The sequence below is a fragment of the Microcaecilia unicolor genome, chromosome 3 (genome assembly GCF_901765095.1).
Source record: "Microcaecilia unicolor chromosome 3, aMicUni1.1, whole genome shotgun sequence".
Classification (NCBI taxonomy): domain Eukaryota; kingdom Metazoa; phylum Chordata; class Amphibia; order Gymnophiona; family Siphonopidae; genus Microcaecilia; species Microcaecilia unicolor.
In genome coordinates, this window is record NC_044033.1 from 412,055,462 (window position 1) to 412,081,943 (window position 26,482).

At 44.7% G+C, this 26,482-nt stretch overlaps 1 protein-coding gene across 2 annotated transcripts in view; it reads left to right on the forward strand.

Annotated features, from left to right (window-relative positions):
- Positions 1-20,723, forward strand: part of WDCP (WD repeat and coiled coil containing) — a 47,478-nt gene extending 26,755 nt beyond the window's left edge. The window contains exon 3 of one of the 2 annotated variants that reach the window (XM_030198801.1): positions 20,650-20,723. In XM_030198801.1, coding sequence (XP_030054661.1) covers positions 20,650-20,660 — 11 coding nt within the window. In that variant the 3' untranslated portion in view covers positions 20,661-20,723. Of the gene's footprint in view, positions 1-11,377; positions 11,582-20,649 lie in introns of those variants that run through there. The other variant, XM_030198800.1, reaches the window with a different exon arrangement.
- Positions 20,724-26,482: the final 5,759 nt, after the last annotated feature.

A 26,482-nucleotide genomic window follows, 5' to 3' on the forward strand; every position in this document is an offset into this window, starting at 1 on the left:
TCAGTTTGGGGGATACGAAGATCCCTCTGTTATTTGTCTCTGTGGCACAGCCTTGTGTATTCCTATAAGTGACTTCCCTTTACCCTTGAGTGCTGCATGGCCAGCCTTGTGTATTCTTATGAGTGGCTTCCCTTTTCCCTTGAGTGCTGTGTGGCACAGCCTGGTGTATTCCTATGAGTGGCTTCCCTTTTCCCTTGAGTGCTGTGTGGCACAGCCTAGTGTATTCCTATGAGTGGCTTCCCTTTTCCCTTGAGTGCTGTGTGGCACAGCCTAGTGTATTCCTATGAGTGGCTTCCCTTTTCCCTTGAGTGCTGTGTGGCACAGCCTAGTGTATTCCTATGAGTGGCTTCCCTTTTCCCTTGAGTGCTGTGTGGCACAGCCTAGTGTATTCCTATGAGTGGCTTCCCTTTTCCCTTGAGTGCTGTGTGGCACAGCCTAGTGTATTCCTATGAGTGGCTTCCCTTTTCCCTTGAGTGCTGTGTGGCACAGCCTAGTGTATTCCTATGAGTGGCTTCCCTTTTCCCTTGAGTGCTGTGTGGCACAGCCTAGTGTATTCCTATGAGTGGCTTCCCTTTTCCCTTGAGTGCTGTGTGGCACAGCCTAGTGTATTCCTATGAGTGGCTTCCCTTTTCCCTTGAGTGCTGTGTGGCACAGCCTAGTGTATTCCTATGAGTGGCTTCCCTTTTCCCTTGAGTGCTGTGTGGCACAGCCTAGTGTATTCCTATGAGTGGCTTCCTTTTCCCTTGAGTGCCTAGTGGCACACCCTTGAGTATTCCTTTGAGTGGCTTTCCTTATCCTTGAGTTCTGTATGGCATAGTCGTGAGTGTTCCTCTGTGTGGCCTTGTCTTGAGTTTTTCCTGTGTGATTTCTGTTTGACTTGGTTAGGATTATTCGTTTATAACTGTGGATCTAGCACAGCCCTGAGTGTTCTCTCTGTTTGGTTCTGTTTGTGCTTGTGCTATCTCTCTGAGTGATGTCTGTTTGACTTAGTTAGGACTATTCATTTATAGCTAGGGTTCTAAGCCCAGTCCTGTGCTGCCTTCCTGTGTGGTTTTCTTCTCTTTTACTTGTGGTTTCTACCATTTGAGTCTAAGTGAGGTTCCTGGCTTCCTATCCGTTTCCGCATACAGTTCAAACTCCTCTTGTTGACCTATAAGTGCATTCACTCTGCAGCTCCTCAGTACCTCTCCACTTTCCCTACATTCCTCCCCGGGAACTCCGTTCACTGGGTAAATCTCTCTTATCTGCACCCTTCTCCTCCACTGCTAACTCCAGACTCCGTTCCTTTTATCTTGCTGCACCATATGCCTGGAATAGACTTCCTGAGCCTGTACATCAAACTCCATCTCTGACAGTCTTCAGAACCCTTATTTTATCATTCTCACTTTAATATTCCCTTATCTCTTGTTTGTCCTGTTTGTCTGTCCTAATTAGATTGTAAGCTCTGTCGAACAGGGACTGTCTCTTCATGTTCAAGTGTACAGCGCTGTGTACGTCTAGTAGCGCTATAGAAATGATAAGTAGTAGTAGTCTTTTCCCCTTCAGTTTCTTGGTGCCTGTGTGTAGGGTCTTTTGACCCCTTGTTTGTGGCTCTGTTTAGTGCAGTGTGTGTGTGCACTGCTTGAGTAGTACTTGCTCAAGAGATTCCGTTCTGTTTCTTTTCCCTTCCCTCTGGTGTGATTCGGTTCCAGTTCGGCCATGAGGCACATATGCTTGGACTCTGTACGAGTAGTTCCGGATCGGCCGTGAGTCCCACCTGAGTGGTCTATCTCCCTTTTCTGGTGGTGCTTGTTGCTTGTCTTGAGTGTGCTCTGTCTATTTGCCATGTCTGGTATCCTGTTTGTATTCAGTGCCTGGTTCGCCCCTGCTCTGCGCCTCCCCAGAGGACTTGCCTGCTGCAGCCCAAGGGCTCACCAACCCGGGTTCCATGACAATTCCGTCCTGCCCAGATGGTCTCCTCAAACAGACTCTCTTCTGGTGAGGTTGCCTCTACGGGCCCAGGAACGCATTAGTCTCTTCTGGTGGCTGCGTGGGGGGATGAGAAATCGCCAGTTACAGCAGGAATCTGTGAAGCCCATGGCCTGGGCGGAGTGTCATCTGACTGCTCTCTTGGCCTCTCATGTAGCAGAAGTGGAGAAAGTCCAGGTGAATTTTCTCAGCCGTCACACCTCGATCTGGGGGAATGGTCCCTAAGTCCGCAGGCGTTTCAGTTGATAGTGGATCGTGGATCAAGTCATGATTAAACCAGCAATGAATGTGATATAAAATATTTGACCATTGTCTCTCTTTGGCATTTCTTACACAAAATTTCAGGGGTAAATTTACAATAATTACCCAATTATCTTTAAATCTCCACACTTTAGGGACTAATATTTCAATTTATGTCCTATTATACCACTAATAAACCTCAAATATATCTTTGACATTTCTGGGAAATCCACTTCAGCCTATCCAAATCCGTCTTGTCATTTGCAGGATACAGCCCTTAAAATCTGCTTGGCACTGTCCTCACATTCCAAATTACTGGAGTTTCTGTGGAAGCCCTCTCCAGCCCATCCTAAACTAGATTGCCGTATGCGGGACCCAGACTGTATGAGCTTTCCCAGCACCAGCCTTAGTTCTTCACAGCCAGAGCTGCCATCTAAACGCCACTTGACATCCAAACTCACATGCGGCCATTTAAGTTTGTTTTTTTATACCATTCATTTTCTAATTAGAGATCCTCTGTGTTCATTCACTGAAATCTTGGGATATCAAAGCAACATACAACAGTCCAGAAGAAGTTTTCTGTAATTTTAGTTTGGGCTTTAATTGTTGACATTCAGTGAGCAAACTGGTATCACTGACAGAATTAAAGGGGATATTGTCAAATTCAAAACCTTAATAAATATCTGTACGTGCTGGTTTAGGTCCTTCTGATATTTCGATTGTTTTCTGATGCTTTTATAAAAAAAATATTTACATTTAAAAAGCAGTACTGGGACTTCCGGTTGGGTCATGGAGGAGTGAGGACGCGAGGGTTCACCGCTCCTGAGTGACTGCTATAATCTGCATTATAAAGCCTTCTCCCCCCCCCCCCCCCCCCCCCCCCCCCCCGGGATTTGACAAAGCAAAGCTGTCGAGTGAGTCGGAGACCGACACGAGTGCTCTGGGGCCAACTACGAGGCACAGATGACAACTAAAAGTGCGAGGAGAGAGGTTAAAGAGAAAAGCCGAATGCAGGAGACAAAGATGGCGGACGCAGGCATACCGCCTTCGCCGTCGCCAAGCTCAGTATGGACAGCAGAAATCACAGCCGAAGTGACAGCGGCTGTGGAACAAACACTTGGTAGGAAGCTGCAGTTAATTTTAGATAAGCTGGATGGCATGGAAGAACGTTATACGACTTTGGAGTTACAGACGGTCCAGCAGAGGGTGGGGAACATCGAGGACACCATGCAGCAGGTATTGGCGGAGCAACTGTAGCTCATAATGCGCATTTCAGAGCTCTAAATGAAAGTAGACGACCTAGAGAATAGGTCTCGCTGCAATAATCTGCGCTTGGTCGGGCTACCAGAAACCCTCCCTGAAAGAGACCTCCGCACATTTTTGGAATCATGGCTTCCACAAGTGCTGCAGCTGAAGGACCAGGATGGTCCCCTTCGGGTGGAGAGAGCTCCTAGAATGGGGCAACGAAAAGAAGGGGATACTAGGCCCCGAGTAGTAATCTTTAAAGTGTTACACTATGTGCATAAGGTGGCGATATTGCAGGCCCTGAGAGCGAGAACGTAGATGGAGTATCAGGTCACACGAGTGTTGTATTTCCAGGACTATTCCGCTAAGGTATCAGGTGCTCGCAGAGCATTTGCCCCACTGTTCTCCAAGCTGTTTGGTATGAAAATTCGTTTCAGCCTCATTTACCCAGCTAAACTTAAAATCGTGGACAATGGGCAAGTTTGTCTGTTTAAGAGCGTGGACCTACAGTTTTTTCGATTGGATCATATGTGGCTTAGTGCGCAGTTTGGAATTATTCTCTGGTTAAGCCTGATTTGACTCTGTCATCAACGAGTGGGCAAGAGCATGTGGAGTAGTGTGTTTCACCCATAGGCGAAGCCATGGAAGACTTGCCCGGCAGCATAACAATAAAAAAAAAAATTTTCTTCTCTATAATATTTACGCGGGACTGCTGGATCATATGTTTGATTGACTGTGATAGTCCAGACAATGAGGGGCAGTATATGTTTATTGAGAGTACTGTTGTTGAGATCCTTCCAGAAAAGCAGCTGCCAGGCTGGTGGGCATGGAGGAGGATGTTTACACATTCTATCCCTGGAGGCTTGTGGGCTCCCGGGGGTTTGGTGAGCTGCGTAATTGCCTTCAGCCTGGTGGTGCGAGAATGAATGGGAGGAAGTGGAGAAATTTTTTTTTCTTTCTTTTTGGTATCAGCAAGAGGATGCCTGAAGCACATTTACAGGGACATTTAATGAGTGTCTGGAGGGGGGAGGAAGGACAAGGACAACATCTTTCATAGGATGGCGGTTACTCTGGACCCTTTTACTGGGGGGGGCTTCACGTATTGAAGTGGTGAGTGTTGGGGTAAGGGAAGGGGGTATAAGGGGCGGGAGGGTCATGTTGGGGATAGGGGGAGTAGGGGGAGGGAGAGTGGGGGGAGTGGTGCCTGGTGACCCGCGCGGAGACCGGTGGAGGCAGGAGTTTATATTTGGCAGATTACAGGCCTATCGGGGGGGGGGGGGGGGGCATTGGCTGGGGCGCTCCTTTGGTGGATTACATATGCTGAGATTGGGACCCGGAACAAGCCTTTACCACTTGGGCCCATTACATAGAATATGGGCTAATATGAAAATACTCTCTTGGAATGTGGGGGGAATCCACTCTCCGATCAAAAGACCAAAAATTTATCAAAAGACAAAAAATTCTATGATCGAGGGGCCTCTGTTGCTTTCTTGCAGGAGACTCACCTATCGGCTTTAGAGCATGCAAGTTAAAAAGGTGGTGGGTGGGGGAGATCTTCGGAGCTCCGGCAGTGGGGAGGCGAGGAGGGGTGGTGATCCTGATCCGAAAGGGGCTACAATTGGAGACAAAACAGGTGTATGCTGACCCTGTGGGGCATTTTGTTTTGGCATCGGTGGTGTTGGAAAGGCAGCCTTGGCTACTATGTAATATCTATGCTCTGAACACCTTTGAGAAGGCATTCTGTGGGCAGCTAATTCGTAAAATACACGATATGGGTGCGGTGCCGATCCTACTGGGAGGGGACCTTAATGAAGTGGCGGATGACCTATTAGATCAATCACAGCCAAGAGGGAGAGACTTAACCAGATCCCAGGGGGGAATTTCGATGTTATGCTCGGCCCTAGACTTGCTAGATATATGGAGGACACTTCATCCCTTGGAAAAAGACTATATACACTTATCGCGAGCATATGCCACAATGTCCAGAATAGACTATGTGTTACTCTCAAGGGATTGTTTGTCGTATGTAGAGACGGTAACGTTGGGGCCTATAATGATCTCAGATCATGCCTGGGTGGAGTTGTGCCTGCAGGCCAGAGATGATACCCCTCGGGGAGGCTTTTGGAGGTTTCCCACTTTTTTGTACAAGGATGCTCGCTTCCAGTCCTTCCTAGAATCTAAATGGCAGGAATACAAGACCAGCAATACGGAACATGGGGGGGGGGGGGGGGGGGGGCTCGGTTCTCTTTTGGGAGGCGGCGAAGGCAGTTCTCCGGGGAGAGGTGATACCATATGTTAGTTTTCAGTGGAAGGCCTGGCACCATGAGGTGTTGCGCATGGAGAGACGGGTAACCTCTCTTCGTCAGCAATATGGGAGAAGTCACTCCGTAGGCGTAAGGAAATTGTTATTGGAGGGCCAACAGGCATTAAACGAGCTATTGCATAGGCGAGCAGTATATATTCGCAAACAAAAGTGGTACACTCTTGGCCAGGTTGGTCCATGGGAATTTGTGGTCAGGCAAGATAGCCGCATTGCGAGATGCTGCAAGAAGCCTGGCGTATAGTGATGATAAGATTAATGCAGTTTTGAAGGAGTTTTTTGGTCTTCTCTATGGGCCGCAGATGTCAGTGCCTCTGGAGGGGGAGGTTTATTTGTCAAGCCTGGATCTACCATAGGTGACGGCTCAGAATTTGGTAGAGCTTAATGTACCTATTACGGTGGAGGAGGTGAATGGATGATTGATCAGAGTCCTTTGGGAAAGGCGCCAGGGCCTGATGGGTGGCGTAATGAGTTTTATAAGCTTTTACATATTGAAGTGGGGCCAATACTGGTGGAAGTGTTCAATGACTCCATACAGAAAGGACTGTTTCCCAGACATATAAACACAGCCCATATTATTGTCATTCCTAAGCCGGGTAAGCCGCTTGATCAGGCGGATTCATACCGTCCTATATCCTTGTTGAACACGGAAACTAAATATATGGCCAAGATTCTGGCAAATAGGCTGGCGAGGGGTTGCCATCGCTGATCCTGGAGCCGCAGGTAGGGTTCACCTGTGGGAGAATGGTGGTGAAGAACATGAGGCGAATTTTGGCTGTGCTGGAAAGGGTGCTTTCGGAGGATAGCCCCGCTCTATTGATCAGTTCTGATGCCGAAAAGTCTTTCGATCGGGTGGAGTGGGGATATCTCTTTGATGTGCTGAGAGCATATGGTATCAGTGGTTTTTTTGAGCAAGCTGTCCAAATATTGTATAGGGATCCAAGGGCGCAAGTATTTGCAAATGGGATTTTCTCTGACTGGTTCCCAATCACTAGGGGAACCAGGCAGGCATGCCCCTTGTCCCCGTTGTTGTTTGTGTTGTCTTTGGACCCGTTACTTAGGGAGATACAAGGTAACGCAGGGATTAGGGGATTGGAGAGCAGACTTTCAAATCAGCAGCATTTGCAGATGATCTTTTACTGCTTATTTCGGATCCGGAGTTCTCATTACCCAACCTAATGGAAAGCTTGGAGGAATATGGTGACTTCTCTGGCTTCAAGATTAACCTAGCCAAGTCAGAGGCACAGGCCAGTTCAGAGAAGGTTAGGTGACTCTGGGGTAACACCTTCCTATTGAGATGGGCCCAAGACTTGTTCAGATATTTGGGTATACAGCTTTCAATGAATCCCAAGCATCTATACGACCTTAATATTACCAAATTACTGGAGGACACTAGGCAGAGGCCGGCTCTTTGGACGACTCTTCCCTGACCCTCATGGGCAGGATTCAGCTTTATCGCATGATAATCTTCCCCAGGTGGCTGTATGTGCTACTGTCTCTCCCTATTCGCATTTTGCGTCGGGATTTGGAATCCTTACGGAAAATACTGTTGAAATTTTGCTTGGGGGGGGGGGGGAGCCCAAACTGCAGTGGAGATTCTTAGTGAGTCCGCAGACTCAAGGAGGATTGGGTATCCCAAATATGGGTAGATACAACCAGGCTTGTCTATTGAGGCACCTGCGAGACTGGCTCTTGGGTACTAACACATACACAGATGTGGACTTAGAGCATACTTCCACCCCTGGCATTTGAATTATCTGCTCTATACCCCTCGTGGGCGCCTGCCCAGGGAGGCTCGGGGGAGCATACTGTTGAGGCCATTGTGGTCTCTTTGGCGTTCAATACTTACCTTGTGGAGGCAGGAGCCCACTAGTAGTGTATTTTTGCCATTGGGGGGAAACGCAGAGTTCTTGCCAGGTAGCGAGAGCCGGATTCTGCGAAACTTGAAAGCGAAAGGGGTGCTATTGCTAGAAGACGTAGTTAGGGAGGATGGGATCCTGAAATCTGCCCAAGAACTTTTTCCTCTGGAGGAGAGGGGTCCTGCGGTGGTTCTGGCCTATCTTCAGCTATCGCATTACATGAGGGCCTTACCAGCCAGCAGCCTGTCGGCAGGTTTCGGCCAGCAGCTGCGGGAGTTCCTGGAGGGGGATGCACAGGTGTTATGTCCCCTGACTATTCAGGATATGGGCATCTGAGGATAGGGTTGCCATCTTGGATGTGGGCATCTCCAGGATAGGGCAGCCATCTTAGAGCTGGGTGTCTTAGGTTGTGGCAGCCATCTTGGAGTTGGGCAGCTTCAGGAAGGAAGGCCATATTTGGGCGTAGGGCGTCTCCTCTGATGGGGGCAGCCATCTTGTGACAGCTGCACATGCTTGAGCCTAATTCCTGCACTATTTAAAGCCCTGCCACCAGGCCTTCCTTGCTTCGGCTTCTATTCAGTTTCCTGAGTAGTGGCTGCTACCTGGTCTAGACTTCTGCTGGTATCCTGACTACTCTCTGCTCGCTGCCTGCCCAGACTTCTGCTGGTATCCTGACTACTGTCTGCTTGCTGCCTGCCCTGACTTCTGCTGGTATCCTGACTACTCTTCGCCTGCCGCCTGCCTTGACCTCTGCTGGTATCCTGACTACTCTTCACTTGCCGCCTGCCCTGACTTCTGCTGGTATCTTATACCTCTATTCAGGAAATCTAGACTGCCCCTATTTGATTACTGCACATTTTGTCCATTAGATTGTAAGCTCCTTTGAGCAGGGACTGTCCTTCTTTGTTAAACTGTACAGCGCTGCGTAACCCTAGTAGCGCTTTAGAAGTATTAAATAGTAGTAGTAGTATCCTGAATACTCTTGCTTGCTGTCTGCCCTGACTTCTGCTGGTATTCCAACTACTCGCGGCTGGGTGTCCACATCAATCTCCGCCTCCACGCCACCTGCAGTCCGCCAACCCCGTGGTTCCGGAAGTCCTGTTGGCCGCCAGTACCTTGGGGCTCAACTCCCGGGGAACGGCGGTTGCCACAGGTGAAGACTAGGGGTTGTTTGGCTGTCCGCTGGGGGCTGGTGTCTACCTTCACCTCAGCACTCCAGCTGGACCCAAGGGCTCACGAGATTCCAGTACACGACAACAGGGTCAGGTTTCGGTATCTTGGTTTTGTAAAGAATTAGGAAATCGTTCGTCAACGACAAGCTTACAAATGGTGGCTGACCGGTGGGAGCGGGATGTGGGTAGGTCAATTGAGGCAAAGCTATTGTTGGCAACTCTCAAAGGGGACCCACGAATGGTGCATAGCGCAGAACTGCAAGAGTGCCAGTTTCGTACACTACATCGAGCATGCTTCTCCTCTCAGCAGGTTAGCCATGCGGGGGTAGTGGATGCGAGACAATGTCAGAAATGTGGAACAAAGGGGCTTCTTTATATCATGGATTGTGGCAGTGTAGATACATAAGAGCATTTTGGTCAGCTATAGCGGGATTCTTCTGTTTGGTATTTGGACGTAGGGTGTTCCTCACGTTTGAAAAAGCGATTTTCTGTACATTAGGCTGGTGGGGGTCGGGAAAGTTGGGTGATAAGCTATTTTTAGGCAAAGCTTGTATTCTGGGAAAGAAATGTATTCTTAACCATTGGATTCAGGATCATCTCCCCTCTGTATGGTATTGGAGGAATAAATTACATCAACTCATGATATGGGAGTCAGAGGTTGCCCACTTATCTCCGAAGAGGCAGCAGAGGTTTCTGGCGATCTGGGGGGCTTATTTGACTAGAGTTTCTCCTGCAGCTCGGAGTCAAATTTTGAACAGATTCTCGATGGGTCGTTGAGGGTGGCTGGGTGGGGGGACCAGGCATTAAAGGGATGGGTTAGGAGGTTGGGGATTAGGGGATAGAGAATATATTACTTGAGGGTAGGTCGGACTAGAAGGGCAAAGGTCAGGCCTACACATGTGGAACCACTGTTCTTGGGTAGGGTTAGTGCGAGGAGGGATTTGTGGCGCGGGTTGGGGGGATAGGAGGTATAGGGAAGGACATGAGGACTCGGAGGTATAATGGTTTTTTGGAGGTAGTTGTTGTTATGTTGGGATGCTTAGGATCTGTTTTCAAAGTCTATGCAAGAGTATGTTGTTTGCTATTGAGAAGCTTTCCAGTTAGACTGTTTCTAGTTAAACACACAGAATATAACACAAAGGGACAGAGGCTTTATGTAGTAGGAGTCGAAGGAAGGATTAAAGTTCCCTAAATAAGTTCATTGTAGTTGGGAATTGATGAGGGTCTTTGTTTAATGTTATACATAGAATAAAGGTGCGAGGTGGGGATAAACTGCTTAAAAAAAGAAAGTTGAAGGAATGTAATAGCTTACCCACACTATGTACTTCTTGTTATTTGAGTCTATATGCAATTCTACTGTGGACGTGTTTCTTCTGTATTGACCTCTATAAAAAAACGTTGAATATAAAAAGCAGTACTGAGAGCTACAGGAGGTATTGTAGTAATGTCAGGCACAAGGAGCGAGAGAAGAGAGAGACAGAGAGGCTGACCACTAGTGACACAAGGGCCCTGTTTACTAATATTGTAGGCACCCACACATTTAGTGTGCGCTAAAAATGCTAACATGCCTCTGGGGCCCTGTGTTTATGTTGCAGCGATTTAAGATAGAAAAGTTTAAAATTCTTTTAGTGGATGACCAAACCTGCATGCTGAGAAAAGAAATAGTTTGCAAAACTCTGAAATATGGTAAAGTGCATGAGATGGCTTTTAGCTCTTATCCCAATATAATCTGATATTGTTTATCCTATGAAATACATTTGGATAGATATGAAAACCAGGACTAGATTAAATTAAAACTATCTAGCAATGACCCTTAGTTTGGTTGAGAGCAGTGCACTCAAAATTATGTCAGATTAATTCCATTATGAACAGTGGTCAGGCAGGAAGAACTGTTCCTGAAATGATGCCAAACTTGATTTTAGGAAATAAAGACAAGATCAAAATAAAGCAGAAAAATTGGACAAGTGCAAGGATGGTCATTGGAGGAGCAATTTTAGATGTTGCTCTTTCACACATCTCATGCTGCATTTTCTTCTTTTCTCTATGATGGTATTACATAGACATTGTAATTTGTGTGGGATGATAAATTATTCTCAGTATGATGGTGATTGCTGTAATCTACCTGTGACAGAATAAATTGCATGGCAGACTGGTGCTTTCGTATTTCTGAGCTGCGGTAAACACTAACGCTTGCTTACTGCAGGTTAAAATCCACTACCGCAGGGCGCTCTCAGGTAGTTTTGTGTTTGGCGTGCGCTACCCATACACTAAAAAAAATAGAAAATATTTTTGCACTGGGAGTATTTTTGGGGGTGGAGAGTAGGCACGCCCAGCGCTAATTGGTTAGCACAGGAGCCTCAACTGAAGAAATGGAAAATGTGGCCATTTTACAGCCACGCTAAAAGTGGCCTAAGTGCACAGAAAAGCCCCACACTACAGATACTGCATTCCACTTTTTAGCACAGCTTAGTTAAAGGGCCTCTACATGATGTAATTTCTTTTTCATTTTGACAACTGTAAATTGTCAGTTGATTTCATATAGTAAATTAAAACATGTAAATTTTTATGTGTAGGTTCTTCCTGGATTGTCCTCACAACTGACAGTGAAGGGTTTGTTCCATTAACATTCAAAACCAAACAGGAAATAATAATTAGAGAGCCGAAAGCCAGGCTGCAGGACTGACGAAATGTTGGAATTAGTATGTCTGCTGCCTCTACAAGCAACATCACATAATCTGTTAGAATCTGGATATGCAACAATAAAGACTATTGGAAGACTGGAGACTGTTGATTTCTGTGAATTATAAAGAAGAATCCAAGTTATCTGCAGCATTTCATGGATGTATTTTATGGCAGAGCTTGAGATTTATTCACATTTCTATAAGTTGACTTTTAGTGAAAAATGTTCTTTATTTAAATATTCTGTTTTCATACTAAAATATTGTCAACCTCTGTCTGATAAAAGTTTGGTTCTCCCCTTTCATTATTTTGTTTTGTTTTCAGTTGTCTTCCTTTTTTTTTTGTTTGTTTCTTTTACTTCTCATTCTTTTTCCCTCTTATTCTTTCCTTCCTCGTCTTGTGCACACCCTTCACATTTTTTTTAAAGCTTTTATTTATGCATTTTCAAACAGTGAACAAATATAAAGAAAACAAAACCATGAAAATAACGCTGCTGATGAAGAGAAATAGTTGTATAGCAGTATAGCACAATGAACCATAACATTTTACAGGATAATTTGTGTAATGCATGAGAAAAGAAATGGGGGGGGGGGGGCAACATCAGGTATATATCTTAATAAGGAAGAAGATAAGGAAAGGATCAAGGAATGACGAAGACGAGCAGTAAGAGTCTAGAGGTGACCATATTTTCTGAAATGCAGGTAGAAAGCCTCTTTTATGGGCTATTATTTCTTCTTACTTTCTAAATAAACAAACTTGGCTCCACCATTCTTTTTCCCGTGAAGGACAATATTATGAATGGCAAGTGTAATCATCATATTGAACAGTTTAGCATTATCAGAGGTGGTTGAAATGCCAGAACTTTTTAGCAGTTGAAACTCCATCTACTTTTAGTTTCCATGAAAAGCAGCAGAGCATCAAGATTTCTGTCCTGTTTTATCATCTTTCTCATTCCATCAGCCATCTATACACCAACCTATGTTCCCTTTTTCCTCCATCTCTTTCATGGGACTGTTTCAGGTTGTTTTCATTATTCTTAATTCACTCTGCTTCTTCCCTGATTGTTCTCTCACCTCAAGTTTGTATGTCAGCTTTTCAGCTCATTTGGTGCTTCAACTTGTTCAGTCATGATAGTTTTAAAGAAGCACATTTCTTTAATAAGAAGGTCTAGCTGCAAGTCAGAGGTCTTTGGCGCCATTTTTTTCTGGCATGCTCGGTTCCGGTTTAGGCCTCTTACCTCTCGGAGAACACATGAGAGTTCTGATTTCTTCATCTTGGAAGTTGCCATCTGAAGTGAGTAGGAGAGTTTTTGCATATATGTGTATCTCAGATTGGGAAGTAGAAACAATTTTGGGGATTTATTCAATCCCGATGTGATTAGTACTCACCACATGTGTCTGTGATATGACTGCCTGGGCGCTGAACAAGCTCTGCGAATGATGGAATTGGATTCCAATCACTAGAGAGTCATGTCACGGCGGGAATCTTTTCTAAGCAGTAGTAGGCTGTGAAAGTATGAACATGTCCATGTCACAGCTCTACAGATTTTCTCTGTGGAGGCTGATCTCAAGTGTGCTACGAACACCACCATAGTCCTGACATTATAAGCTGTGATATGAATCTCAAAGGTCAAACATGTCTGGGCATTAATGAAGGAAATGCAGTCTGATAGCCAATTAGAAGTGCAGCCCCCAGCTTTTTTGGGTCAAAAGAAACAAAAGTTGGGTGGACTTTCTAAGGGCTTTAGGAGTCCTTTTACCAAGCTGTGGTAAAAGGGGACCTGCACTAGTGGTAGGGGCCATTTTTGCTGCATGCTAAGGCCCACAGCGGGTAAAAAAGCCAAAAGAAGAAATAGCCATGCAGTGAGATTTCACTTACTGTGTGGCCATGTTGGGGGGGGGGGGAGCACTTACCACCACCCATTGAGGTGGCAGTAAGGGCTTCCGCGCTGATCCATCTGTAACTGGGTAGCATGCGGCACTAACTGAATACTGTCAGATTAGCACCTGCGGAAATTTTAAAAAAATATTTCCGCTAGCACCAGAAATTCTGCCCACTGGGGGTGAACCTGCGTTAGGCTGCCAGTAGTCAAAAAGGTTCAAGATTTGCAAGCCCTGATGTTTTAGGAGAATTTGAATATTGTTGCTATTATAGAGATACTAGTAAAAAAGGCCCGTTTCTGACACAAATGAAACGGGCGCTAGCAAGGTTTTCCTCGGAGTGTGTATGTTTGGGAGAGTGTATGTGAGAGTGTCTGTTTGTGAGTCAGAGTGAAAGTGTGATTGTGTGAGAGAGAGCGTGAGTCTGGGTGTGAGTGTGTTTGTGAGAGAGTGTGTGTGTGAGAATGAGAGTGTGTGCAAGTGTGTATGTGAGACACAGTGTGAGTGAGAGTGTGTGTGTGTGGGCGAGAGAGAGTGTGTGTGAGACACAGATTCTCTGTTTGAGTGAGTGTATGAGACCAAGCGAGTGTGTGAGTGACTGTGTGGCACATAGAGAGTGAATGTGATACAGTGTGAGACAGAGTGTGTGAGAGTGAGAGTCAGAAAGACATTGTATATGAGAGAAAGAGTGTGAGCCGTGCCCTCCCAATCCATGGCCATCTGTCCCCTGCCCCCTCCATTCATCCTTTTCCAGCAATTCCCCTCTGTCCCTGAGCCCTGCCCTCCCAATCCATGGCCATCCATGTTTGTCTGTCACCTGCCCCCTCCATTCATCCCTATCCTGCATTTCCCCTCTCTGCCTGAGGCCTGCTCTGCAATCCATATCCATCCATGCCCATCTGTCCCCTCCATTCATCCCTATCCAGCAATTCCCCTCTCCCTGAGTCCTGCCCTTCCAATCCATGCCCATCCATGCTCATCTGTCACCTGGCCCCTCCATTTTTCCCTATCCAGCATTTCCCCTCTCTGCCTGAGGCCTGCTCTGCAATCCATATCCATCCATGCCCATCTGTCCCCTCCATTCATCCCTATCCAGCAATTCCCCTCTCCCTGAGTCCTGCCCTTCCAATCCATGCCCATCCATGCTCCTCTGTCACCTGGTCCCTCCATTTTTCCCTATCCAGCATTTCCCCTCTCTGCCTGAGGCCTGCTCTGCAATCCATATCCATCCATGCCCATCTGTCCCCTCCATTCATCCCTATCCAGCAATTCCCCTCTCCCTGAGTCCTGCCCTTCCAATCCATGCCCATCCATGCTCATCTGTCACCTGGCCCCTCCATTTTTCCCTATCCAGCATTTCCCCTCTCTGCCTGAGGCCTGCTCTGCAATCCATATCCATCCATGCCCATCTGTCCCCTCCATTCATCCCTATCCAGCAATTCCCCTCTCCCTGAGTCCTGCCCTTCCAATCCATGCCCATCCATGCTCCTCTGTCACCTGGTCCCTCCATTTTTCCCTATCCAGCAATTTCCCTCTCTCCCTGAGTCCTGCCCTCCCAATCCATGCCCATCCATGCTCCTCTGTCCCCTGCCGCCTCCATTCATCCTTTTCCAGCAAGTCCCCTCTCGCCCTTCCATGTTCCCCCCCCCCCCTTCGCATCCATGCTACGCTCTCTCCCATGTCCCAGCCTGGCCCGCCCTCTTCTCCCCCCCCCCCCTTCGCATCCATGCATCCTGTTTTTTTTTTTTTATTCTTTTTAACTTTACCTCCGTGGCGGTTCGTGCAGCGAAGCGTCAGGGAAGGAGGCGGCGCTCCCGACGTCTAGCTTTCCCTTCGCTGTGTTCCGCCTTGTTTTGAAGGCGGAACACAGCGAAGGGAAGGCTAGACGTCGGGAGCGCCGCCTCCTTCCCTGACGTTTCGCTTCCGGATTTGTTTGTTTTCTCGCGAGGGCGGGGCAGAGACGGCAGGCTGAACCCTTCAGCCTCAGCCTGGGAGTGACGTCAGATGGCTTCAAGGCTTCAGGCTTCCGGCTTCAAGTTTCCGGCTTCACAGAACTGAGGCTTCGGGCTTCAAGTTTCTGGCTTCACAGAACGTGGCTTCAGAACGTTGAGGGTGCGTTTTATTATATTAGATGATTCAATGATTCTCATGAATGGGATGTGACCATACCAGGCTACAATTTTTTAACAAGGATAGGGAGGGCTGAAGAGGTGAAAGAATGTCACTGTTTTATGTTCTAAAAAGTGCTTTGAAAATGATCCCCTTAGTCCTTTTATAAAATCAAGTCCTAAGATCTTTAGGGCCTTGTTTGCTAAAGTGCACTAGTGTTTTTAGTGTGCCCTAAAAATTAGCTTGCACTAACACTAGAGACATCCATAGAAATATATGGGTGGCTCTAGCGTTAGCATGTGCTAAAAACGCTAGCGCGCCTACAGCACATCTTAGTAAACAGAGCCCTTAGTTTGTTAGTAGTCTCAAGCTCATAGTAAGCATACTATTTTGTGTTTCATCACTTCACTTTCTGCTCCTAACACTAGTTCTCAATAGCATGAGAGTGTCTTGAACTGGAAGAACACAGCCTAAATTTATAAACCTTACTACAATAAGCCCAATTTTGCATAGAACATCTTAGCCAGAAAAGGGACATCAAAGTCAGGTGGCACCTTTTGTAAAATTCATATCAGGCCCCTGGAAATACACATGTATTTTCCTAAATATGCAATGGTTCAATCATTTGTGAAAAAATCCACTTGATGTAACAGCATCATCCCATGGTCCAGTTCAGAAACCAACAAACAGAAAGCGGAGAGGAAAATCCTCGCGTGAATTGAAGACAATGAAAACAAAAAAGTGAGGACAAGTGTGGAGGAAATCCAAAGAACTTTATTGATAATCATGAAACGACCCAACACGGCCGTGTTTTGGCATCTATTGACGTCACTTCTGTGTATTGCCGTTAAGGCGTATCCTAGTTGAGTTCTTAAACTTCTGAATTTGAGGGAAGTCCATAACCAGTTTTTCTCTGGTTTTTAATCGAGTAACAACCAAAAAAGATTTGTTTGACCCCTGGTGCAGGCTTAGATGCCGAAACACAGCCATGTTGGGTCGTTTCATGATTATCAATAAAGTTCTTCGGATTTCCTCCACACTTGTCCTCACTTTTTTATTTCCAGTTCAGAAACCTACACATGCACTTTATTTCAGAAAACTACTGGTATAGCAGGTGTCAATTAAGGAACTATGCGCCTAAAGGCATGTTTTTGCTCATTGTAAAGGCTAGAATATTAAGCACCATTGCTCTGTTAATCACACCTATAAAGCTCTGGCTGACTCTTATTTGTGCCTCAGAAGTGGTACAAAAGCCAACGGAAAAGTTTTTAAGATCTATGTGTTTGCTGGTACAGAGGAGCAGAAAGCCATCGGTCTTAGGATCCCAGACTGATATAAAATGAGATCCAGGCAGTCAAATCATGTGGTGTAGCTAAATTGTAGTTGGCCTACCAGACCCACGCCTGGGGCCCGATTGTGACCCCCAGGCTTAAGATAGTAGGTATGGCACAAAAAAAGCACTAGAAAAACTCGCCAGAGATACTGGCTGACTTGAAATAGAAACAACCCCTAGTGAGGAGGGCATTTCAATTATAGCTATAGCTATATCAGTAAAGATCCACAGGGGTACTGCGTTGCTTACCCTTTACCTACCCTGCCCCCTCCTATCAAAGGTATGACCAACAATAACAAGTTTAGAGCACAGGGAGCATTCCAGAAGCTTGGGGAGGGACTGAAATCTTTGATTCGGACTGCAGCTTTTTCTGAAGTAATTTCTACATGTGGGAAGGGAGAGGAAAGACTATGTAAAACAGAGGCATTCAATAAGTGGCTCGAATATTGGTGTAAAGAAGAAGGTTTTAGACACACAGGAGGATGGAATAATACGTGGAAAAATAACAGGCTGTATTGTAATGATGGGCTACATCTTTCTGTGACAGGAAAAAGGATCCTTGGGGATAAATTCAGACAGTATGTTTCTAGACATTTAAACTAGAGAGTGGGGTGACAAAAGGAAATAAGGGAAAGTCACATGATTGCAGAAGGAAAGGTCTTGTAAATATAGAAAACCATCCAAACTCATTTAGCACATGGAAAGCAATGAGCACAAATGCTCGTAGTCTAAGTAAAAAGGTTCAAGATTTGCAAGCCCTGGTGTTTGAGTAGAACTTAGATATTGTTGATATTACAGAGACATGGTTCAATGATTCTCATGAATGGGATGTGACCATGCTGGGCTATAATTTTTTTAGGACGGATAGGGAGGGCTGAAGAGGTGAAAGAGTGGTGCTATATGTTAAAAACAATATCAGAGTGGCTGAAATTTAGGGAACCTGAGGAAAGGAAGAAGCTATATGGATGGTCCTGGAAAGAGAAGATAGAACCGGTATCCACATGGGTGTTATTTACAGACCTCAGGCACAAATGGAGAAGCTGGATGAGGATTTGATAGAAGAAATTCAAAAGCTTGGTATGAAAGGGGAGGTGCTATTTGTTAGGCGACTTCAACTTGCCTGATGCTGATTGGAACATCCTGTTGGCAGAATCGGAAAGAAGTAGAGAGATCATGGATGCCTGTCAAAGTGCCTTGCTTGCTCAGACAAATGGTGACAGAACCTACAAGAGAAGGGTCGACGCTGGATCTAGTGCTCACAAATGGAAGCAGTGTTTCCAATGTCTGTGTGGGTGCCCACCAATGTAATAGTGATCATTACATAGGTGGGCACCCACATTTGATATATAAGAGCAAAAGTGGAGTGTAGACTTACAAGACTCAAAGTACTGGATTTTAGATGTACTGGTTTTGGTAAAATGGAAGTGCAGTGGTCCAAGCTGAAAACTGCTATAAATATGGCAAATGATCTTTACGCAAGGCAAATAAACAAAAACAAGAGAAACAGGAAGCCTATATGGTTCTTCAAACAAGTGGCTGAAAAAATGAGGGCAAAAGAGGCTTCATTCAAGAAATACAAACAAACGCAACAAGAGGATCACAGAAAAAATTATCGGATTAAACTCAAAGAAGCGAAGAGGGAAATACAGCTAGCGAAAGCAAAATTGGCTAAAGATGTTAAGAGAGGTGATGACCTTTTTCAGATATATTGGGGAAAGAAGAAAAGATAGGAATGGAATTGGTAGACTGAAAGGCTCAGAATGGCTATGTGAAGAGTGATGGGTATAAAATGAATGTGCTAAACAAATACTTTTTTCGATGTTCATAAAAGAAAATCCTGGAGAAGGACCACGGTCGTCTGCCAAGGGAGTATCTGGGAATGGAGTGAATATTGTGCCGTTCACGGAAGAAAGCGTTTATAAACAACTTGAGAATCTGAATGTGGTCAAAGCCGTGGGGCTGGATGGGATACATCCCAGGATATTGAGGAAGCTCAGCTAAGTCCTGATAGGACCTCTTAAGTATTTATTTAATTTTAAACGTTTTTTATTCAGAATCAAGCACATCCAACATCTAACAACAAAATATCAAGTCTAGTCAAGATCTTCAATCAAACATACAGAACAATAATCAAAGACAACGAACAGCAAAGAGCTGGATAACATTTGATCACATTTTTGTTTTGTGAAAATACTCCCCCACCCTCCTCCCTCATTACCCTAGTCCCTGTTCAAAACAACAATGCATGTTCAAAATCACCCTCCCCCCTCCTCCAATGTAAACAAACACTAAGATGGCCCGGTATCTGGACTCTTATGACCCCAGGTCATCTTTGATAGAGTAATATCTAATATTCCCACCCCATCCACCCCTAACCAAGCAGACAACCCCTAAAATACCCCCAGTATGACAGTACCAACTTAAGAAACACTCTGAAATCTATTCAGTACTGCACTTCTTGCTTTATGGGAAATTTTTTGCAAGTTGCATCTCCAGATAGACATGAAAGCCTTTCTGCCCTTTGGAGAATTTTAAGGATTTATTTAATAGAACTTTAGAGATGGGAGAAGTTCCTCAGGATTGGAGACGAATTGATGTGTCCGCTCTTCACAAAAGCAGAGACAAGAAAGAAGTGGGAAGCTATAGGCCCATAAGCCTCAGGTCGGTGGAAGGAAAAATAATGGAGTTGCTGCTTAAGAAAAGGATAGTTGACTTTCTAGAATCCAGTGGGTTACAGGATCCAAGGCAACATGGCTTTACCAAAGGAAAATCCTGCCAAACAAATCTTATTGACTCCTTGAACTGGGTGACTAAACTGAACGAAGGACATGCACTAGATGTAATCTACTTGGATTTCAGCAAAGCCTTTGATACGGTCCCTCACAGAAGACTCATGAATAAGCTGAGAGGGCTGAACTTAGGATCCAAAGTGGTGAACTTGGAGGAAAGGAGGGTGAGTACTGGAGTGCCTCAGGGGTAGGTGCTGGGGCCGATTCTGTTTAATATATTCGTGAGAGACATTACTGAAGGATTGGAGGGAAAAGTTTGTCTTTTTGCAGATGACATGAAGATAGCCAATAGAGTGGATACCCTGGATGGAGTAGAAACAATGAGAAAGGGATCTTCAAATATTAGAAGAATGGTCAAAGGTAAGGCAGTTAAAATTTAATGCCAAGAAATGCAGAGTGTATACACTTGGGATGCAGATATTCAAAAGAGATACACCAGATAGGAGGGGAGAGATTGGTAAGCTTGACTCAGGAGAGGGTCCTTGGAGTGATGGTGTTTTAGGATTTGTAGGTGATGAAACAGTACGACAAGGCGGTGGCCGTGGCCAGAAGGATGCTAGGCTGCATAAAGGGGGGGGGGGTATAAACAGTAAAAGAAAGGAAGTGATCCTTTCTTTTACTGATTATACCCCCCCCCCCCCCTCTATGCAGCCTAGCATCCTTCTGGCCACGGCCACCGCCTTGTTGTACTGATTCCCCTCTACAAGTCATTGGTGAGGCCCCACTTGGAGTATTGTGTTCAGTTTTGAGGCCGATATGGTCTATGTGTTCCCTAGCATTTACACATAAAAATAGTGTAATTGTAAAAATCTGCATGTACACAGGTTAATGGTAGACACATGCATAGTCTAAAAGCCAAGATCTCATACAGTATTCATTAACTGTAATTGTTGAGGGGTACTTATTTCATTGCTTCCTCCTAGCAGCAAATTATCAATCAGTGTGAAGACCCATAAATTGAAGATATATTTATGTAAGGAGCCTGACCTCTGCACCGAGAAATACAATTTAATTTTGAAAAAAAGGGACAATCCAAATTCTGTTCTATTTTTCAGCTTACAAATGAACTGTGATGGAAATAGCATTGACCTGGAGTTAATGTACAGGTAATGAAAATGGAAAATGCTTGTATGCAGATGTATTTTTGTCTGCTGAACAAATGAACATGGGGGGAATGCAAGGTTCCTTGGTATTTTTATGTGCTTGTGACTATTCAGCAAAGTTGACAGAAATGTTCCTTTCCACATGGGTGCAGTATTGTGATGCACTGGTGCTTTACTGCCATCATTTACTCATCCTTTCTTGTATTTAGAGAGCTACATTTCATTTGCTTCTGCCATCATCACTTACCACTGTACTTTCCAATCACTTAATGAGCAGGGAAATCTGAGCTTGAGTTGGACAATTCATGGCTACTCCACAGCAACAAGTGATTTTATCTGAGAAACTGAACGGTTCTGACCTAAAACTCGCTCAACACATGCAACCCAAACCTTTTGGGTATGATCAAATGAATTAAAATTAAAGCCATTACCTGCTAGTCTAAATCTTACATGTGTTTTGATGACTATGTTTTGCCTTGTTTGGCACAAATGTAAACTCTAATGAGCAATGAAATAGAACAGAAAGGGTTGCCTTCTGTTTCTAAAACAATTTGGGGGGGGGGGATTCATAATACATTAACATAGTAAATGATGGCAGATAAAGACCTGTACGGTCCATCCAGTCTGTCCAACAAGATAAACTTGTATGTGCTACTTTATATGTATACCTGGCCTTGATTTGTCCTTGCACATTGCAGCTGATATTATGTTGTATATAACTAGCTATACTTGAATTGCATATTAATGTTAGGCACAGAGCATATGGAGAAAGTACTAAGTACCTTTTTCTGTTAAGCAATTATATCCTTGATGCTTTCTACAGCTCATAGACCCCAGTTTTCCCTAGTGATCTCCCATCAGCTATTGGCCAGGCTTTACCTTACTTCACTTCCAAGATTTAACAAGTTGAGGTTTTACCAGGGCAGTGCTGCTGAGGTCTAGAGGTAGTTATTGATATGAATTGGTACGAATGAGATTGGAGTTTTGGAACTGGATGATTAAAGCAGTCTGAGGAAGAACAGAGTCTGCACAGCTGAGAAATGGAAACGATTCTGTTGTTGATGACAGAGAGAAGCAAAATGGCATCATTCAGGACAAAGTAAAAAAATGTGGCAAATACAAGGGAAATAATAGAGATCCATGTTAGATGCTACCCGAGTCAAGGTTAAATTTAAAAACTAGGCATTAACATTTATGCACTTGTTATGCATGAAAATGTTTAGAATACTGGTATATACCTGTGTATGTGCACACTTAACAGGCATATATGCTAGCATGCTTTCTAGATGTTATTCTGCAAATACCCTCTTAATCTCCATAGTGAGTATTTGCAAGGGGGCAAACAGAGGGGGTGGAGCATTGACGAAGCATTGACAGAGCTTCCTCTTAAGTGTGTAACTTACAGGATATAGTAATTTACATACATGCCACACTTAGACACTCGCATTTACACCAGCTCTATAGCTGGCATAATGTGAGCACCTAAATATCAGGCGCTTATATACCAGATTATCCTAGTATTACTCTAGTATTCTGTAATGGAATCTCATATATTGTAATGCTAGTATTCCATAATAGAACCTCATATACCAGGTTACTCTACTATTCTGTAATGGAACCTCATATATACCAGGTTACTCTAGTATTCTATAATGGAACCTCATGTTACTATAGTATTCTATAATGGAACCTCATATATATTAGGTTATGCTAATATTTTATAATGGAACCTCATGTACCAGGTTACTCTAGTATTCTATAATGGAACCTCATATTACTCTAGTATTCTGTAATGGAACCTCCTATACCAGGTTATGCTAGTATTCTATTATAGAACCTCATACATACCAGGTTACTCTAGTATTCTGTAATGTGTGTATGTGTATATATATATATATATACCAGTAACCTGGTATATATGAGGTTCCATTATATAATACTAGAGTAGTATGTGTGTGTGTGTGTGTATATATACAGTGGGGGAAATAAGTATTTGATCCCTTGCTGATTTTGTAAGTTTGCCCACTGACAAAGACATGAGCAACCCATAATTGAAGGGTAGGTTATTGGTAACAGTGAGAGATAGCACATCACAAATTAAATCCGTAAAATCACATTGTGGAAAGTATATGAATTTATTTGCATTCTGCAGAGGGAAATAAGTATTTGATCCCCCACCAACCAGTAAGAGATCTGGCCCCTACAGACCAGGTAGATGCTCCAAATCAACTCGTTACCTGCATGACAGACAGCTGTCGGCAATGGTCACCTGTATGAAAGACACCTGTCCACAGACTCAGTGAATCAGTCAGACTCTAACCTCTACAAAATGGCCAAGAGCAAGGAGCTGTCTAAGGATGTCAGGGACAAGATCATACACCTGCACAAGGCTGGAATGGGCTACAAAACCATCAGTAAGACGCTGGGCGAGAAGGAGACAACTGTTGGTGCCATAGTAAGAAAATGGAAGAAGTACAAAATGACTGTCAATCGACAAAGATCTGGGGCTCCACGCAAAATCTCACCTCGTGGGGTATCCTTGATCATGAGGAAGGTTAGAAATCAGCCTACAACTACAAGGGGGGAACTTGTCAATGATCTCAAGGCAGCTGGGACCACTGTCACCACGAAAACCATTGGTAACACATTACGACATAACGGATTGCAATCCTGCAGTGCCCGCAAGGTCCCCCTGCTCCGGAAGGCACATGTGACGGCCCGTCTGAAGTTTGCCAGTGAACACCTGGATGATGCCGAGAGTGATTGGGAGAAGGTGCTGTGGTCAGATGAGACAAAAATTGAGCTCTTTGGCATGAACTCAACTCGCCGTGTTTGGAGGAAGAGAAATGCTGCCTATGACCCAAAGAACACCGTCCCCACTGTCAAGCATGGAGGTGGAAATGTTATGTTTTGGGGGTGTTTCTCTGCTAAGGGCACAGGACTACTTCACCGCATCAATGGGAGAATGGATGGGGCCATGTACCGTACAATTCTGAGTGACAACCTCCTTCCCTCCGCCAGGGCCTTAAAAATGGGTCGTGGCTGGGTCTTCCAGCACGACAATGACCCAAAACATACAGCCAAGGCAACAAAGGAGTGGCTCAGGAAGAAGCACATTAGGGTCATGGAGTGGCCTAGCCAGTCACCAGACCTTAATCCCATTGAAAACTTATGGAGGGAGCTGAAGCTGCGAGTTGCCAAGCGACAGCCCAGAACTCTTAATGATTTAGAGATGATCTGCAAAGAGGAGTGGACCAAAATTCCTCCTGACATGTGTGCAAACCTCATCATCAACTACAGAAGACGTCTGACCGCTGTGCTTGCCAACAAGGGTTTTGCCACCAAGTATTAGGTCTTGTTTGCCAGAGGGATTAAATACTTATTTCCCTCTGCAGAATGCAAATAAATTCATATACTTTCCACAATGTGATTTTCCGGATTTAATTTGTGATGTGCTATCTCTCACTGTTACCAATAACCTACCCTTCAATTATGGGCTGCTCATGTCTTTGTCAGTGGGCAAACTTACAAAATCAGCAAGGGATCAAATACTTATTTCCCCCACTGTATATATATACACACACACGCACACCTTCACTGTATATATATATAATGGACCCTCATATACCAGGTTACTCTAGTATTCTTCTAGTATTCTTTAATGGAATCCCATATATACCAGGTTACTAGTATTCTATAATAGGTACCTTTATAGGATAGGCTCCTACCGCAGATTCTTTGGGTGCCTAAATGGAGGCATAGGAGCCAACTTTTCAAAATGATTGGGGGTGCTGAATTTTTTTTTTAACAGGTGGTGCATTCCCCCCTCCCTCCCCCTCCCTCTCCCCCTCCCTCTCCGAGTTCCAGGCCCCCCCCTCTGAGTTCCAGGCCCCCTCCCTCCCTTTGAGTTCCAGGCCCTCCCTCTCCTCTGCGTGCCAATCCTAACCCCAGCCCAACCTCTTCTTCCACAACAGTCCTTCGCTTGTCCGCCCTCGCCTTCCTGCGTGACGCCCAGAATTTTAAAATTCATCTTACCTCGGGGTCCCAGCGGCAGCAGTGAAAGGTGAGCAGGCTTGGCGCTTCAGCCTTCCCTTCTCTCTCAGCTCTGGTCCTGCCCTTGCAGAAACAGGAAATGAGGACGGGACCAGAGCTGAGAGAGAAGGGAAGGCTGAAGCGCCAAGCCTATTCGCCTTTCACTGCTGCCACTGGGACCCCGAGGTAAGATGAGTTTTAAAATTGTGGGCGGCACGCAGGAAGGCGAGGACGGACCGGCGGAGGACTGTTGAGGGAGAAGACGGCGGGCACCGGACAGGTCGGGCTGGCTGGGAAGGGAACTTCCGACTTTCAGCGGGTGAAAATATTGGGGGTGCTCGAGCACCCACAGCACCCATGGAGTCGGCGCCTATGAATGGAGGTGCTGAGTCAGAGAATTGCCCCTATAAAGGGAAAATATATTTTGTGAATACTCTCTTTCAAAAGTGAATTTAAGACATCTGGAATATTTAATACAGATAGACTTGGGTGAAATTCTGTTTAATATTCAGTGGAGCCAAATCTAAATTGTGTTAGCAGATGTTTTTAAAATACAAAATGTAAACAGTTCTTTCAGAATTGTGTCTTGCTTATGGGCCCTTTTATTAAGCTGCATTAGGCACTAAAATATTCCTAATGCAGCTTTAAAATGGTATGTCGTGGGAAGTATTCAGGTGTCCTACAGTAACTGCCAAATGTTCATGCACTAACTGCACACACAAAAAAATTATTTTTAAGTGTGTGTATTAGGGGCAGAGAGTGGACGTTCCTGAGCTAACAGCACATCTACATTAACACATGCTAACTGGTTAGCACAGGAATACCTTGTGAGACCTTACCACCTACAAAATGGGTGGCAGCAAGTGCTCATGTGATAACTTTAAAAAATGGCTGTATGCTAACGGCAACATTAGCGTATGACCATCAATACAGAAAATAGAAAATCGGCCATTGTAGGGCTGTGGTAAAAATGGCCTTGGCATGTGAGAAAGACCTGCTAAGGGCACAGGTCTTTTTACTGCAGATTAGTAAAAGGACTCCTTAGGTTTTTTTCTAAATGATCCCTAAACTGGATTTTAATTTTTAGTGGTCATTGAGTAAACATTCAGTTAATTCTGCTCTGTATACTGTTCATAGTTTAATAAGGACTGAATGCCATCTGTAGATTTTTTACATGCACTCTGGTAGGAAAACCAACACTACTACTACTACTACTAACTAGCATTTCTAAAGCGCTACTAGGGTTACGCAGCGCTGTACAATTTAAACATAGAAGGACGGTCCCTGCTCAAAGAGCTTACAATCTAAAACACAAGGTCCCAGTATGAGTTCAAAACATTTATGGAAAATACAAAATACATAGTTTGTCTAAAACTTTTGCTTAGGCACCCTATATTTCAATAGCCAGACATTCCAGTCCACTTACAAACCACTGAATGGGAAATTGTAGGTACAAAAGGCTCTCCTGCTTAAAAGGCTTTTTGAATAATTAAATACACAATGATAAATATTACAAATATATACACAATTGCATATGATCATGTATGTCATTCTATGGGGCCTTTTTACTAAGCTGCAGTAAGCACTAGAGCATGCTTACTGCAGTTTTTTAAAAAAGTGCTTACTGCGGGACACGCTCAGGCATCCCGCAGTACTTTTGCGCTCTTAGAGGTATGTTTACTAAGGTGCATTAGGATTTCTAACACGCCTGTAAAGTTAAGGCGCATTAAACGCTAACGCGCCTATACATTTC